The sequence below is a fragment of the Lactuca saligna genome, chromosome 2, assembly GCF_052625555.1.
Source record: "Lactuca saligna cultivar CGN05327 chromosome 2, ASM5262555v1, whole genome shotgun sequence".
Lineage (NCBI taxonomy): Eukaryota > Viridiplantae > Streptophyta > Magnoliopsida > Asterales > Asteraceae > Lactuca > Lactuca saligna.
Genome location: NC_136418.1, coordinates 32,683,675 through 32,701,819, shown reverse-complemented (window position 1 = coordinate 32,701,819; position 18,145 = coordinate 32,683,675). Strand labels below are relative to the sequence as shown.

Here is an 18,145-nt window from a genome sequence, read left to right as displayed (position 1 = left end):
TATGAATTTTTAAACAAATTCCTTAATCACGTCATTTTAATAAACAAATAATAAAAATAATTTCGGAATTTGCCAACGGAATCTAAACAAAAGTTGTAGATCGTAGTCTCATCTTCGCGGGGATATAAAGAATGTCGAAAACGGAGTTCGTATGAAGAAGATATGATTTTTTGAAGTTTATTTAATAAATTATAATTAAATTTAAATAAAAAATGTTAGTAATATCCGAAGGGGTGTCAGCGTCCTCACCCGAGGTACGCGCCGCGTAACCCCATACGCCCCGCGTACCCGAGGGCCTTGGCCTCGGATCGTCCACATCGCCCTATGCGAAGTTACCGACCCGTCCCATCCGACCCGCCCCATCCGACCCGTCCCGTCCGAAGTGCGTAAGCTATGACGCACAGGTACGCGCTGCGTACGCCCGTACGCCTCGCGTACGGAGGTGGTTTAGCACCCCTATAAAAGGGATGCGAGGCTTTTCGAAATTTTTTCTCATTTTCTCTCTTTCTCTCACGATCTTGCCTCGATTTCCGTGCCCATTCAAACCCGAAGCTCTGGTCTTTTTGCTCAAGTCCCGAGGGTCGATTTTACTCCCGAGATTCCCGAGAATCCCGAGAAAAATCCATTTCCCGAGACGAAACTCTGCCCGGTTTTCCATCTCGCTATCTTCAAACTTCCAAGTGAGTTCATACCCCTTAAATCAACCTTTGAAATGATTTTAAATGTTTAAATACTTTATGGGGGGAATACAAGTTAAATACTTATAGTTATTGCTTCGATCACATGTGATTGCATTAATCACATGTGATTAATAACTAGAAAACCAATGATTTTATCACTGTTCAAACTATTTATCAAACTGTTTCACTTCAAAATGTTTTACAAACTCTTCTACTTATCAAATGCTTTTATTAAACTTAGTTTTACTTTTTATAAATTGCATGCCCATATATGTATAAATATATAAGAAATGTTTAAAGGGCTTAGGAAGGCTATCCACCCTATTTCCTTTTCGTGCATTGAGATGTGGTCTGGTGGGATTTCGGGTAACACAGGATCATCAGCACATCATTAGTAATTTACCATCGGGGTAACACAGGATCATACTACTACAATTTCTAGATCAACGAGTCAGTTCATTCAGGAGTCAATACTTATTACTAAGAGAACATATACAACGATACTAGAACAAGTAACATTATATTACATATACACAAATACGTTAACAATTGTGATCCACTGTATGGGAGCATGTCTTAATTGTCATGACCCGAGTTGTAGCCAGAGTCTCTTGGAGGGAGAGCGTGAGTTTGCGTATAGATCTATATTAAATTGACTATCCTACACCTCGCTGCTAGCTACAGCAGGACCGACAGGTCTGCGGGTGCCAAACATCATACCTTATTTTTCGACTATAGGTTGTCGTTGTTATCAGTCGATAGTATGGTGAAAATTTATCACATGATACCTTAATATAAACCCGGTTTAAGGTAGTTAGTACATCAGCAGTTCCTATAAAACAAAACTACAGTACTACAATGATTTACCCATTACATTTTGGTGATAACCGTACTTAAACTTTAATGTACAAACTATATTTTGTTAAAAGATAGTTACACTTGGGAAATTACACACTTTTACATCAAACGAGCATACAAAACAGTTAAGCCTTGGTAGAAGGCTACTTTAACAGAAAATATAGGTTTTTCTGAGAGATTCGAACTTTTACAAACACTTACATACATTTACAACTCATACTTGCGACAGGTTCAAATGTTTTGATAACAAACATCGACACTAAAACACTTATGAACTCACCAGCTTAATGCTGATAAACTCTTTCAACATAACTTGTATTCTCAGGTCATCAGTAGACAGGTACCGATGCCAGCTTTTGAGAAGATAGAGCGCATTCAAGACTCATCATATTATTTTGATTTACATTATATTTTTGGTGTCTAAAACTGTACAGAACACGCTTGTATTAAAATTATATATTTAATGCAATGGATGATGTTGTTTCTTATTTACATTTACTGTGTTGTGATACTTTACATGACGTCCTCCGCCCCAGAACGTTTCCGCCATTCTTGGTTTTGGGGTGTGACAGAATCTGATTAGCAATCGTAGCTCTCAAAGACGTTGTTGAACTCTGATCTTATCAATATTACCAAATATGGTTATAGGCTTAGACACTAATCCAGCAGTCTCCCACTTGGATAAGTCTAGTAACCATAAATTCAAGTAGAACCCAATTAGCAATCGTAGCTCTCAAAGACATTGTTGAACTCTGATCTTATCAATATCCTGTCCTTTAGATAAGGGATCATATAATCCTCTATTTTAGATATCGTGTGGACAATCACATGGAACATAGTCATACTTATTGTCCAACAATTTGTTTCTCGATCTCAGATTCGTTGACATAGAACTTAATTGAACATATCAAATTCAGTCCTGACCGGGCTTGGCACATAAGTCAAACCAAATCATCGAGAGGCCCTGATATCGCTTTTACACTCTTAGGATAAAAGGAACATATAAACTTCGACTTATATGCAGTTAATATTCACAAATTAAATCATACACAATAATGTGATTTATAACATCAAGTTACTGATGTGTTTTCACATTATCAATGCACAACTGATCAGCAAACAATAAACCATATATCTAGGTTTTAAGACCATATGATATTATCATCTTGCGATCACTCGTGATAAATTCCATGAAGTGATTCCAGCAAGTGTGTGTTTATTCCAATGCTCAAAACTTGTTCATAAGCACTCATGAATGTTGTAGCAAACCTTTGTTATGTCTAATACCTTTCAGACAATCTACACACCAATTCATGAGAGTCTTCATTCATACCTACTTCCAACATATGAACGACTGTGGACCGTTTGAATAATCTATTATTCAGGAAGTCAAAACATGCAAAATAAAACAATAGGTAAATAATTAACATAAGACAGTAGCTTTACTAACAAATAATACTCATTTATTTAATCACCGAATGTCAATTACATTTATCTATTACACATTTCCAAACTATCTAATCTAAACTAATATCATCCTTCAGCCTAATGCTCCTAGTGTGCTGCAAGTGCTTAACCCTACTCAGTCCCTTCGTAAATGGATATGTTGGGTTATCCTTTGACGATGCCCTCTTTACTACGAGGAGTCCTTCTTTTACCCAATGTCGAATAAAGCGATATTTTTTTTCGATATGTAGAGATCTACCATGATCCCTCAGTTCCTTTGTCAGGGAAACCGCTCATTCATTATCACAGAATATTTCCATGGGCTCCTGTATGGCTGGTACAACTCCAAGGTCTCTAATGAAATTCTTCGGCCATATTGCCTCTTTTGATGCTTCGCTCACGGCAATGTACTCTGATTCACATGTTGAATTAGCTACATTCTCTTGCTTGGAACTTTTCCAAGTCACTTCCCCTCCATCAAGTTTAAAGACCCATCCCGAGTGCGAATGGTAATTTTCCCTGTCGGTCTGAAAACTGGTGTCACTATACCCTTACAATTTTAAGTCATCACTCCCACCGAGAACTAAAAACCATTCATTGGTCCTCCAAAGGTACTTAAGAATATTCTTGACTGCGGTCCAATGTGCTTTGCCAGGGTTCCCTTGATATCTGCTGACTTTGCTCAAAGTGAAGGCTACATCAGGGCGGGTACAAGTCATATCATACATGATCGAGCCAACTGCGGAAGCATAAGGTACTCGGCTCATCTCTGCTATCTCGGCTTCGGTACTCGGACTTTGAGTCTTACTCAATTTGGCATTACTTTGGATTGCTAACTCCCCTTTCTTGGAATTCTCCATAATAAAACCTTTTAGTACCTTTTCCAAGTAAGTATTCTGACTAAGTCCTGTTAGTCTTTTACTCTTGTTTCTCACTATCCTTATTCCCAAAATATAGGCAGCTTCTCTGAGGTCCTTCATAGTGAAGCACTTCCCGAGCCAGGACTTAACTTCCTGCAGTTTCGGGATGTCATTTCCTATGAGTAGTATTTCATCAACATACAATACGAGGAAGCTTACTACACTCCCACTGGCTTTGACATATACACATGATTCATCTTTGCTTCGCAGAAACCCAAACTCTTTGACTTTCTCGTCGAAACAAAGATTCCATCTGCGAGACGCTTGCTTAAGTCCATAAATGGACTTCTCAAGCTTACACACTCTATTAGGATGCTTTGCATTGACAAAACCATCTGGCTGAGCCATATAAACATCCTCATCCAACTTCCCATTAAGGAAATCGGTTTTGACATCCATTTTCCATATTTCATAATCATGAAATGCAGGAATGGCAACCATCATTCTAATGACTTTATCCTTGCAATTGGTGAGAAGGTCTCATCGTAGTCAACTCCAGGAATTTGAGTAAAGCCCTTCACAACCTATTGTGCTTTATAAGTGTGCACATTGCCATCCATTTCGATCTTCTTCTTGAAGATCCATTTGCACCTGACCGTCTTATGACCCGGTACATGATCAACCAAGCTCCAAACTTGGTTATCGTACATGTATTGAATCTCGTTGTCCATCGCCTCTTTCCATTTTGCAAACTCTGGGCCTGCCATGGCTTCCTTGTAGCTATTAGGTTTGTCTAAATTTATTAGTGTACTATCACTAATATACGTATCAACCTCGATGGTCATATGAAAACCATACAACACAGGTGGGACACTAACTCTACTGGAATGTCTAAGAGGTGATGATTTGTCAATCGGTTCAACTGGAATTTCCTCCTCGGGTTGAAAGCCAGTGTTAGAGGTTCCTTCATCGCTAGACTCTTGAATCTCTTCAAGATCGTTTTGCCTCCCACTGTCCCCTTGGCTTATGAATTCTCTCTCTTGGAAAACCCCTCTCCTCATAACGAATACATCATTGTCACTCGGTATATAGAAGAGATATCCAAAGGACTTATGCGGGTAGCCGATGAAAATACATCGCTCACTATGAGGTTCGAGCTTGTCGTGATTCTCTCTTCTAACGAAAGCCTCGCAACCCCAAACCTTGATATGTCCTAACGAGGGAGCCTTCCTTGTCTACATTTCGTGAGGTGTTATGGAAACCTTCTTCATAAGGACTAAGTTAAGGATATGGGTGGCAGTCTCTAAGGCAAACCCCCAGAATGAGATAGGTAGTGAAGCACGACTCATCATGGAACGAACCATGTTGAGCAAGGTTCGATTACGCCTCTCAGCCACACCATTCAACTGCAGTGTCCTAGGTGGCGTCAATTGCGAAACTATTATGCATTCCTTGAGGTAGTTGTGGAATTCAAGACTTAGGTACTCTCCTCCTTGATCGGATCTAAGCATCTTTATTTTCCTACCCAATTGATTCTCCACTTATTGTTTGAACTCTTTGAACTTTTCAAAGGTTTCCGACTTATGCTTGATTAAGTAGATATACCTATATCTGCTATAATCATCGGTGAAAGTCACATAGAAGCGGTTCGCATCCCTTGTGGTGGATCTAAAGGTCCCACACAGTATATGTGATCCAATAAACCCTCACCCCTCTCACAAGTTCCAGTGAAGGGTGACTTGGTTATCTTTCCAAGTAAACAAGATTCGCACATGTCATCGTCCCTAAGGTCAAATGGCTCCAACACTCCATCCTTTTGGAGTTGGGCTATGATTTTCTTGTTGACATATCCAAGACGACAATGCCACAAGCATGCTTTATCCATACTATTAGAAGAATCCACACACAACACATCATTTCCTAATTTATCTACAACAATCACAGTTTCATATATTCCATTACAAGGCAATGCTTCGAAATATAAAACACCATTTAGATAAGCATAAATAGAACCTTTCTCATTATCAAACGAATATCTAAATCCTTGTCTAAATAAACCATAAAAAGAAATGATGTTTCTTGCCATATCCGGTGAATAGCAATAATTGTGCAAATCTAAACCTAATCCATTACTAAGTACAAATGAATACACTCCAATCTTGGTGACAGGTGACGAACTTCTGTTTCCCATGATTAGGTTTATCCTTCCTTGCTCCACATCCTTATTTCTTCTTAATCCCTGCAAATCATAACATATGTGAAAACCACATCCTGTATCAAGAACCCAAGAAATAGCATGCGATGAATCATTAGATTTAATTGTGTAAATACCTGCGAAAGATGGCTTGATCATTCCCTCCTTGATGGCTTGCAGGTATTCTGGGCAGCTTCTCTTCTAATGTCCTATCTTGTGGCAGTGGTGGCACTCTGCCTCCTTAGGGTTGGATTTGGGCTTAGCAGAACCAACTTTGGTTCCACTAGAAGAGGTACCAGCTTGGGACTTTCCCTTGTGGTGGCTCTTTGAAGTAGCCTTCCTCTTCTTACCCTTCCCTTGACCTATTGCCAAGACAGGCGCATCAGTGGGAGTGGGACTCGGTGCAACAGACTTGTCCTTGAGATTGCTCTCAACAATCCTAAGGAATCCTTGAAGCTTGCTCAAAGTGACCTCTTCCTTATTCATGTGGTAGGTCATGCGGAATTGGTTGTAGCAGGGAGGCAAGGAGTTAAGGATAATGTCAATTGCCAGCTCTTCATTGAAGTTAACATTTAACTTCAGTAGGCGATCAACATATCTCTACATCTTTTGCAGATGAGCGGTAAGGGACTCTCCATTATTTTGGCAGTGATCATCGAAGTGTTGATCTCATACCTTTCTTGCCTCGTACTTTGGTGGTACCGGTCCTACAAGTCTTGATGCATTTCATAGGGATACATGTCCTCATAGGACCTTTGGAGTTCTGCAGTCATGGTTGCTAGCATGATGCAATGGACTTTCGTGGCATCACGCTCATGGGCCTCAAAGGCAATGATTTCTTCAACAGTGGCAGTGTTGAGGTTGATTTCCTTCAGCTTTTCATCAAGGACATACTATTTGTCCTCGTAGCGAGTGACCATTCGAATTTTGTGGATCCAATCATTTAAGTTGGATCCATCAAATATCACTCTCCCACACAAATTCATGAGTGAGAACGAGCCGGAGGAGTTCGAGCCGGAAGCATTGTTGTTGACGTTCGACATCTGAAATAGAAAATGACAAAGTTTAATTAGAAATGAATCCCCAATTAAACAACCAAATGAAAAATTAGGGCTAGGATCCAACAACATTATTTACAATTTAGAAGAGGGATGTCGTAATCTAGAATCAAACATTTTGAAGGTAAGTGAATGACGATTCACTAATTCTCCACCATGAAAAACAAAAAAGAGATTAAGTTTTAAATGTATTGAAAACTCCTTGATTCCTTTGACATTCATTGAACTTTTTAATGGCATGTTTAAATCCCTATGTGCCCCTCTAGTTTGTGACTAGGATGCCGAGGATCACAAAGCGGGTGTGAATAACCATGCAAATGTACATCATGCCCTTATTGTTACAGTCACCTATTCAATGTGCCAGTTAGCCACACGCGCTCCATCGAACTATGATAAACATTGAATCACCCTTTTCCACCTATGGTTAGAGTCCAATTAGTGTTCCTGTTAACCACACATGCTCCACTAACGTCTTAGCAAGGGTGCAAAGTGTAATTTCATGGAATTGCACCGATTCACTTTTCTTAGGGAGGAGGCAAATTTCAAAAACCCTAAGGTTTGCAAACCCTAGATTTCGAAATCTTGGGGGCTAAGGAAAGGGTTTGAAAAACCTTTATCAAATTTCGAAAATCAGGGTTCAAGAACCCTAATTTCAAAATCCTTGCCTCCTAGGGTTTATTGGCCATAAACCCTAAAGTGTCAAATTCATACAATTGTATAATTCTAATTGAAAACAAAAAAACCATACACTCTGATACCACTGATGGGTTTTATATGAACAGTTCTATGTGTGCATGCAACCCTAGAAATCGAATCTATGTTTTCACTATTATATACACAACATTACGAACACATGAATAACCCTAGAATGCTCCTAGGTATTTCGAAATTTAGATAATAGAAGGGATTACATACCTCGTGTTGAAATATTGTAATAATAACTCAAATCTTCAATCTTCTTGTCTTTGAAAGCAAGTACCACAAGTGTAGTACCTCTGATGGCTCACAAACACCAAGAGCAAATGAAGAGGCAAGAGAGAGAGATAGAGAGAGAGAGAGAGAGAAAGAAAGAAAGAAAGAGAGGAGAGGCAGAAAATTGGCTCTAGGAGGTTCTAGGATCAAGTGGTGAATTTTCCTAGGTTGAGGGGTCCTTATATAGGTGTAGGGATCAGGGTTTCAGTCTTTATCCTTATCTGATTGCTTGCCCACCAAGCAGTCCAAATGATAAGTCCATAATCCTTATCTTCGACGAATTCTAGGGCCTTATCCCCTTGAATTCGTCCACCCTAGCCCATAAGGCATCCATTACCCTACTTTGCAACTATCACATAATTACAATTCAGCCCCTTAGTTTAGTTAACTTCTTTTAATCACAAAATTAATTCTTAATTAATTATTGACCAATGTCAGCTAAATGAATATAATTTCTCTTTTAATATATTATTCTTATAATATATTAATAAACCATAATAACCTCTTTCTCTATCATTTCTCCAGTCAAGTTGCTTTGGTGAAAGCAACCCAAAAAGACCATGCACAACCAGGTCAAATACTTACCAAATATGGTTACATGTTTAGACACTAATCCAACAAATACTTACTTCCATACCTATCTATACTTTCCTCAAGGACCATCTTAAATCCTCTAAGTCACCACACTAAATTCAAACATATGCTACTACGACATTTCCTAGGAATTCTCAACTCAGTTACCCTACAACACAAGGAACCTCAACCAACATTGTTGGTTACCTTATGCATGCAAGTTGTATACAAAATGGGATCACATAGACTATCAAATACTGATTCTACCCTAAGTCCACACTAAACAAGGAACAAAAAATGAGGCTAAATCGTTCATTCTAGGGCTCTATGAATCTAATCAAATACAACTTTTAAAGCATTCATTTAGCAATTAACTAAGTCGATATAAATTGTAAGTAGCACAGAGCATCCAATTCTCCTACACTATAAGGCATCATACAAATCAGGCAATTCAATCATACGATTCCTGAATATATCTTAAGCCCTACTCTAGCATGCAATTCATATATTTGGCATACTAATCATAACACGTGGATGGGTATTTTAGGAATCACTTACTTTAGCTAAGTTGATTGCACGCATCACACCCCTTCTTTATTTTATTAAAATCTTTTAAAATTTTAATATTATTTTGAAAACATTATCATTTCCTCAGTTTGAGTTCTGACACATCCGAAAGTGTTCCCGAATCCCTCAAACCAAGGTTCTGATACCAACTCGTAAGATCCCAAAAACAGTGATAAAATTATCATTTTCAAATTCATCAATCCCATACATCATAGGTCACGAAAACATCCAAGATACAAACTATCTAAAACATCAGAGTAAAAGAAGTCATAATCACAAAAACATAAGGAGGGGTAATGTTGTGCCATCACGACAGACCCTTTCCTTTTGTACTAGAAGTACCTGAAACCATAAATATAACTTTAAGCACAAAGCTTAGTCTGCTTCCCTAAAATACCACATACAGCATACACATAAATATAACATCACGTGGTTGTGTCAGGTCCGTATTAACGCCATGTAATAGCAAGTAGTTGTGTCGGGTCCATATCAACCCAGAGTCCATAATGACTCCAAGCCTAATTTGGATCCATTCATATATCATACACTCATATCAGTATTAGTCATATAGTCACATACATCATACACATAAGAATCACTGGGTCGGAATTGGTTCCTTCGACCCACTAGTGTATTGGGAAGACTCACCTCACAAAAAAATGCTCTACTACTACTTCTCTAACTGACAAAGTATCGTTGCTATGCACCACCTAATTGGTTAAACCAAATAAACCTTGAGCTCTTCCTCCAAAATAGGTTCTTGACCGAAAGTCAACTCAAGTCAAAGGCCAATGGTCAAAGTCAACGGTCAATGTTAACTTTAGTCAACTGCCACGTCATGGCCATGTCGTGACCATCCAGAAACAGCCAGTCATGATTTTCCCCACCGCCATGTCGTGGCAAACTGAGCCATGTTGTAGGCATTAGGTTTTCATCATCTTAATGGATTAAGCTTTTTTCTTCGATCCTAAAGGCCCTAAATTTCAGATCTTGTCTGAAACAAGGTCTAAAAGGATAAAGTTTCTAACTTTACCTGATAAGACCATCCACAAGGTCAAATTTTCAAGCCCTAGATTCAAAGGAGCTAAATATGACAAGCATTTCCTTATTAAGCACTTATTCTATAAAAAATCCCTAAATCATTTACTCCATAAAAGATTCTAATACCTAATCCAACATAAAAGTTGGTGCTTTATACACATGCATGTCCAATGCATGTCTTGAAGTCATAATGAGCCAAAAGAGGGTTTTTCCATGGAAATCCCATGCATGGCTCAAAACCCATCAAGAAACCAGATCCAAACCAATAATCATACCTAAACGTCGCACAGATTCATAAAGTTGCAAGCTTTATGAGATCCCATCATTCCATCACACAAAACATGAAGATTAAGGGATAAAACATAAGATCTAACAATCTATTTTAATAAAAATCGAGCCATAGACCCTTACAAAGGTCCAAAAGATTGCTAACAAAAAGGATGAGGACTAGGTTGCTGAGTCTTAGCTCACTTCTTCTTCTTTCTTCCTTCCAAGGCTTCAATAACACCAATGAAGGCTCAAAATAAGAGAGAGAGAGAGAGAGAGAGAGAGAGAAAGAAAAATAGAAAGAAAGAAAGAGAGAGAGAGGGGGGAGAGATAGAGAGAGAGAGAGAGAGAAAGAGAAAGAGAGAGAGAGAGAGAGAGAGAGAGAGAGAGAGAGAGAGAGAAAGAAGGAGAGAGAGAGAGAGAGAGAGAGAGAGAGATTTACGGTTTCACGGGTCTGATGGAGGCTGACGGACGCTGAGGGTGAACAAACCCTAGCCTCCTCATTCCTTGAAGTTTGGAGTAACCCAAAAAAATAGGGTTTCTTATTTTCCAGTCGCCACGGCATGGCTGCTTAAAATGAACTACTCGGGATGTACTTGACGTGCCATGTCGTGGTGTCTTCCCGCCACATCGTGGCGATCCTACAAAATGCCAAATTTGCAAAATGAAAAGTACCTCGGCATCTGGATGTTACACAACTCTTGCTTGGTGGATACATTATAGAGAACTTGTCTTTTGGAGTTTTCATGCCACATTTCACCAACTTCCAATCTCCCATAAAAATCAAAGTCTTCAAAGGTTGTAATACTTAACTTTCTATGGTTGTTTTAATCTTTGTAAGTTCTTGCTAAATGATCCTTGATGGGTGAAAAATGGTTTAGTTTATTCAAACAAAAATGCTTCCACTGTTAATTCTGTCAAATTTTATCTCTAATATTGGATGATTTTTAGTAAACACCCAATACCTTTATGCAAAGATGGTTATTGAAAGGACGATGTTCAAATGTGGAATAGGGAAGGTATACTCCATCATAGATACCATATATGAAGTACATTATTGTAATGTGAATGATTTCATAAAATTAGCTAGATAAGACTTGTACATATGGGAAATCATAGTGATCTTTGGTATAACGTGTGACCATGTGATATCAACAATGAAATCACTAAGATTTATACACTGTCACTATCTGGTAGTGACTTTTTAAGGAAAAAGGCTATCAAACTTGATACACAGAGACAATGCATCTTGTTTCAACTCTTTCTGAATGGGAAACACCAAATCAAGTTATGGTTATTAAGCTATCATTAATGGACAAATGAGTCATTATCTTTTATCGGGATACGTTCCATCCTAAACAATGGTGCACGACTGCGCAAAATAGGAAAAATGAAAAAGCACCATTCATTCTTTCCTCTTAAACGATGACTTTTTTAGATTACTTCTTTGATCATTACTGACACAGTACAATAAAAAATGAAAGGAAATCCAAGTTAAATAGAGTAGACCCTCACTTGGAGAAATCTGAAATACATAAAACATTTCCGAAATACAAAAACATTTCTGAAAATGGATGTTGAAATCGTATATTTCCTGCATATACATCCAAGTTAAAATCATTTTTTGGGTTAATCCCTTGTGATATAACAAACAAGAAACATATGTATATTTTTTTGAAAGAAATATTAAGAAATAACATCCAGAATGTCATAGTTCAAAATGACAAAAAAAAGGACTAGAATCTTACCAGGGGTTAAAGAAACTTGCCACAATCGAAACTTAAAAAGTGTGATTTAGTTGAAAAGTTGGTAATAATTCAAAGATGGGTCAATCCTTATTGCTTAATACTATTTAAGTATTTGTTGGATATAAAAATAAAAAAGATTAGACATTGTATAGACCTGGGTTCCGAAATGAAATCATATCTAACAATGATGTCTAATTTACGCCTAGTTCCCAAGTTTAACAAAAGAAAAGAAAAGAAGGAAAAAGACAGTCAAGAGAGAAAAGATGAGAAATGAAAGGGAAAAAAAATCTTTTTTGTTCACGAGTTGAATAGAAATAGAAGGAAATTTAATTATTTTATTCTTTCTTTCCAAATCTTCCTAACTCGGAAAGTGATCTTTCCATTTCATTTCACTTCCTTTTTTTAATGAAACTCAGGAACACCCACAAACACCAAGTTCTTTTATTTTCTTTTCATTTCCATCAATTTCTTTTCTTTTGTCCGGTTAAGTTCAACTCGATAACCAGGTGTTAATGATGAAAAGTAGAGTCATTATATCTCCAACAATCATTTTATCAATTTATACATAAGTTATTTAATTTGACACTTTAAATATATGTATATTGATTGAAAAATCAATGTCGTTAAGGTAAAAAGACGTATCTACTTCCCATATTCTGTAACAAATTAAAATGTAACTTCCATCCCCCACGTAGCGCAGCACTTGTTTATCTTCCTCCATTTTGCGTCGGAGACATCAGTACCATTGATAGGCAACCTCCTGTGAAACACGCAAGCGAGAGAGAAGGGGGAATGCTGATATTGACTGGCTCCGATTCGAGAAGAGAATCGAGAATTACGGGGATGTGTTTGTGTCACAAAAAACTTGTGGACAAATACTACAGCGAGTTTTATGGGGATATCAACATTCGTGGATGAGATTCTTCGGTGGTTTCAACGTCATAATCATCTGTCTTCTTCTCCCACTTCCACTAACCCCAATGTCGTTCTGAATCCCGATTATGAACCCAAACAATCATTATCATTATCAAGTACCCAACTCACAATTGTTGAAGAGTTCGATCTTCCTGCGTTTAAGAAGATCAGAGTTCCAAAACGCATTGCTTTCTCATCTTTAACCTCCGTCTCAATGGATCCTCTCAAAAGGGTCTCTTTCTCTTGCATATCTTGTGTCATTGGCATTTGATGATTCCTTTCTTTTCTGTTGGTTATTAAATCCTTTACATAAATGGGATTAATTTGTGCCATGGACAAAATTCGTGAATACTTGACAATTGCATTTGCATTGGACCATGTTTCTGACATATATTTTATATGTCATATTCTTTGAATCTTCATAGACAAAGAAACCATTTAAGAGAATCCTTCTTAAATTATACCATGAAACCCTATTCTTGTCGTTATATGAAAATCAAATAAAATATTTATATCCATCTATTTTGTTTTTTTATTATTAATTGATCCCATTGTTTACTGCGTAATTAATGTACTTCTTTTGCTATGTGACTAATCCTACAAACACATGGACAAATTTGATTCATGCCCACCTTTGTTTACTTGTGTGCCTTTTGCCTTTATAATTGATAATGTAAGATGTAAAATCCCTACTTCTTGAATCTTGAATCAACCCCATTTGTGAAAACAACCATTATGTTTTGAAAACATGAACTTTTTCACCTTAGAATGTAAGATCAACCCCATTCCTTGAATCTGAACCCCCATTTAAGATGTAAAATCTCTTTATTTGTTACCCTAAAATTTAAATGTAAAGTTAAAGATATAGTTTCTTGTTGACCAAAACCAAATACTTGTTTTTTGTACGCAGCTGGAAAGAGAGTTCTTCACCGAATATGGAGAGGCAGGAAGATATGAAGTTCAAGAAGTGGTTGGAAAAGGCAGTTATGGTGTTGTAGGGTCCGCCACTGATAAGCAAACAGGAGACAGGGTTGCCATTAAGAAGATCAATGATGTTTTTGAGCATGTATCTGATGCCACAAGAATTCTTAGAGAAATCAAACTCCTTCGGTTGCTTAGGCATCCAGATATTGTTGAAATTAAGCATATAATGCTTCCTCCTTCAAGAAGAGAGTTTAGAGACATTTATGTAGTGTTTGAATTGATGGAGTCTGATCTTCATCAGGTTATTAGAGCAAATGATGATCTCACACCCGAACATTATCAGTTTTTCTTATACCAACTTCTTCGTGGACTAAAGTATATTCACACAGGTGGCTTGTTTCCAATTTCGATAAATAGCAACGTACTAGTATTTTTTATTACTTTACATTTAATTTTGGTCACGTAGCTTTAAAAATCTTTTTCTTAAGACGCTTATAATTCTCGAAATTGGTTATTTTACGTAATTTTGTGCGAATTCTTTTTGAAAGTTGAATGGTTTCTATATTGGTGTTTGAAAGTTGGATGACCAAATTGGAAATGAAGTGAAAATATGTTTGCTAGTTATTGCCATTTGTCCTTTCTAGTTGTGTGGAAGTTGTGGCTTAGCAGACCAGTTTATATGAATATTACTATGATATTGTTATTAATTAACTAATTGATATATGGTTAATATCAGCAAACGTGTTTCATAGAGATTTGAAGCCGAAAAACATTCTTGCTAATGCTGATTGCAAATTGAAGATTTGTGACTTTGGGCTTGCTCGTGTATCATTTAATGATGCACCTTCGGCTATATTCTGGACAGTAAGTGGTCTTTATTTATTATTATTGTTATTTTCAATATCATTTGTAATATCTTGTGTATATACACTTTTGAAAACCAATATTTGTAGTTACATTTCGTCTCTTGGATTAATACAGGATTATGTTGCAACTCGTTGGTATCGTGCTCCTGAACTATGTGGCTCCTTTTTCTCTAAAGTATGATGCTCATATTAATATTACGCCTTGTTTCTTTTTCTTAACAAGTGTTCTTTTGATATGGTATTATCCGGATAAATGATGTTTAAAAAACATTATAAGAAAATGGCAGTGCACACATGGTGAAATGAAAGGAAAAAATTAAAATCCTAAATTTTTCAAAAGTCTCATTTCCTCGACTCTCTGCGTAGTCATTCTTTCTACAGCAAGTAAGAAACATGCACACACACACATATAGCTTACCAGATTATGTCGTGTAGAAAAACAACATTTTTATTTATCTTCTATCAATCTATAGTGGAATGTGGATTAAAAACCGAAATGGTGATTTTCTATCAATCCAAGTAAGAAAGTATCACACACACACACATGTACAGCTTACCAGATTAAGTCGTGTCCACAAAGAAACAAAATTTTTATTTAACTTCTATTGTGGAATGCGGATTAAAAACTGAAATGTTTTTTTTCTTTTCTTTTCTTTTTCTTTTTTTTTTTGCAGTATACTCCGGCTATTGATATTTGGAGCATTGGATGCATATTTGCAGAGATGCTTACTGGGAAACCGTTGTTTCCTGGAAAGAATGTTGTTCATCAGTTGGATCTCATGACTGATTTACTCGGAACTCCTCCTCCAGAATCTATTGCAAGGGTTAGTTTTTCTACAAGTTTCTAAAAGTATTAATACTGATTTTACTTTAACATTACTGTTATTAAAAAAATATAGATTCGCAATGAAAAGGCAAGAAGGTATCTTAATAGTATGCGAAAGAAACAACCTGTTCCCTTCACACACAAATTTCCACATGTCGATCCGTTGGCTCTTAAACTACTTGAACGCCTACTTGCATTTGATCCAAAAGATCGTCCATCAGCTGAAGAGGTATAAATAAAAACAAAAATCAAAATTTAAATCAAAGAATTATATGATTGATATGAATTTTTTTTTATCCCTAATGAAAATACATTGCTATTTTGTAGTCACTAGCAGATCCTTACTTTAAAGGGCTGGGGAATGTGGACAGAGAACCATCAACTCAGCCCATATCAAAACTTGAATTTGAATTCGAAAGGAGGAAATTGGGAAAAGATGATGTTAGGGAGTTGATTTATCGAGAGGTTTTAATCTTACTTATTACTATTATTTTATGATTATTGTGATTTTTAATTTTACTAAATCTTGATTTTTTTTAACGGGCGTATTATTTATAACCAGATTTTGGAGTACCATCCTCAAATGCTTCAGGAATATTTACGTGGCGGTGAACAGACTAGCTTCTTGTACCCGAGGTCATACACTTGCTCCTTGGTTAATAGTTTCTCAATTTTCCTTAAAGCTCGACAAAAAAGAAAGAAAAAAAAAGTTTCATTGTGTTTGACATGCATTGGATTTATATCGAAAAAATGTCAATGAGACACTAATTCCAACTTTTTGTCCCACTCTAAAAGGTAAAATAAGGACAAAAAGTTTAAACTATGACAAGTTGTATCCAAAAGGTGGAACAAGGATGTTGGACAAAGTGCATTGGACTTACCTTCATGTCAATGGGACGAAAGTAGCAATTTTTTTTTGTTAATTAAAAAGATAGGATACGGATTTTTTCTAGATCTCTTGCATCTATACAAAAGACATGAATGCCCTATTGTCCTAGAAAGTCTCTCTAGTAATGTCATCATCAAAATAGGCATAGAAAGCCTCTTTGGCATGGCCTTTCTTTTCTAGATACTCATTGAATTGTCTTGTTATATATTTTTAATAGTGGGGTTGACCGCTTTAAGCGTCAATTTGCACATCTTGAGGAGGGTTTCGGCAAAGGTGGAAATAGTAATACCACTCCACTGCTAAGGCAACATGCCTCACTTCCTAGGCAAGTTTCTATATTTAGAAATTTCCTATTTTCTTACTCTACTACTATATGCTATCTGTTATTGTTACTGCTATATCTTTGTTAGGGAGCGAGTTCCTGCACCAAAGGAGGAAGGAAGTTCTCAAGAAGATTTGGAAAAACGACCAGAATATGTTGCTTCAACGCTTGAGAGTCCACCACAACAGGATGAAGGTGGAGAAAATAAAGGAAATTACAGTGCTCGAAGCCTGTTAAAGAGTGCAAGTATCAGTGCTTCCAAGTGTATAGGATCCAAAGGAATACGAGAGGTAACTTCTGCTCCAAATTTTGGTATAAATTCATAAAGTTTTAATCATTTATTTTTTTTGTAATCTAAATAAATAATTGTGTTTTGTAGGAAGAATCGGATTCGGAGCAACAAGATGCGGAGTAGAAGACGAGATCTTTTGTTCCGAGGTTGCAAGGATTAATATATTGTATTTTGTTACATGTTATAATGAAAAAAAAAAGTATGTTTTATATATAATTATTCCAATTTGACATGTTTCTTGCAAGTAAATCGAGGGAAGAAATTGTAAATTCCATTCTCATTTGACATTTGCAAAACTATCATGTACTAATTGTGAATTTTGCCCAAATTTTGGCGATGCTTTTATATTAGTAATCAGGCTTTTTAGTTTCAAATGTTTGTAATAGTCTCAATTTTTTTATAGCAACTGATATATCTAATTAATGCAAAAGTTGTTCAATATTCGATATAAAAACTATTGGGTAATCTTGATAGGTTAAGTGGGTTGTCTTCACGGGTCATGAGTTGGTATTTTAATCAGATTTATTTAGTTGCTGAATTGGGCATGTATTGACGAAGTTTGAGGGAGAATAATCCGGCTTAGTTGTCACTTTCATAGAAGCACATGTACCTGCAAGGTTTTAGCATTTTTTTCTTTTTAGCTATACATAGCACACTTTGAAATATATTTTATGTGTGGGAATAACACATAGAAAATTGTTCTAATAAAATTCTTTCATTTCTTTGCTTCATGTGATACAAAACAGAAACAACTCTTTGAATACTAAAAATATTCATCTCCATATTTTGCATAGTCATACATTACAAACAAATTGTGAGTGTGTTATTTGTGAGTGTTATTGAAGAT

General features: G+C 36.5%; 1 protein-coding gene across 2 annotated transcripts; it reads left to right on the top strand.

Annotated features, from left to right (window-relative positions):
• Positions 1-13,025: 13,025 nt before the first annotated feature.
• LOC145028828 (mitogen-activated protein kinase 9-like) lies at positions 13,026-17,672 on the top strand. Of its 2 annotated transcripts, none has more exons than XM_078977554.1 (11): positions 13,026-13,411; positions 14,090-14,492; positions 14,840-14,967; positions 15,085-15,144; positions 15,644-15,793; positions 15,869-16,024; positions 16,123-16,260; positions 16,358-16,431; positions 16,902-17,013; positions 17,099-17,296; positions 17,386-17,672. In XM_078977554.1, the coding sequence occupies exons 1-11, from the start codon at positions 13,157-13,159 to the stop codon at positions 17,419-17,421; spliced, it is 1,710 nt and encodes a 569-aa protein (XP_078833680.1). In that variant the 5' UTR covers positions 13,026-13,156; the 3' UTR covers positions 17,422-17,672. The 2 variants fall into 2 exon arrangements, with proteins under 2 accessions (XP_078833680.1, XP_078833679.1); XM_078977553.1 differs by having other exon boundaries at positions 13,027-13,411; positions 16,902-17,009; positions 17,095-17,296.
• The last annotated feature ends 473 nt before the right edge of the window (positions 17,673-18,145 follow it).

Excerpts from the sequence above, each read along its gene's own strand:
- LOC145028828 (XM_078977554.1), top strand. The coding sequence starts at position 13,157 with ATGGGGATATCAACATTCGTGGATGAGATTCTTCGGTGGTTTCAACGT. Across the intron at positions 13,412-14,089 it reads CAATGGATCCTCTCAAAAGG|CTGGAAAGAGAGTTCTTCAC; the intron begins GTCTCTTTCTCT and ends TTTTGTACGCAG. Across the intron at positions 14,968-15,084 it reads CTTCGGCTATATTCTGGACA|GATTATGTTGCAACTCGTTG; the intron begins GTAAGTGGTCTT and ends GGATTAATACAG.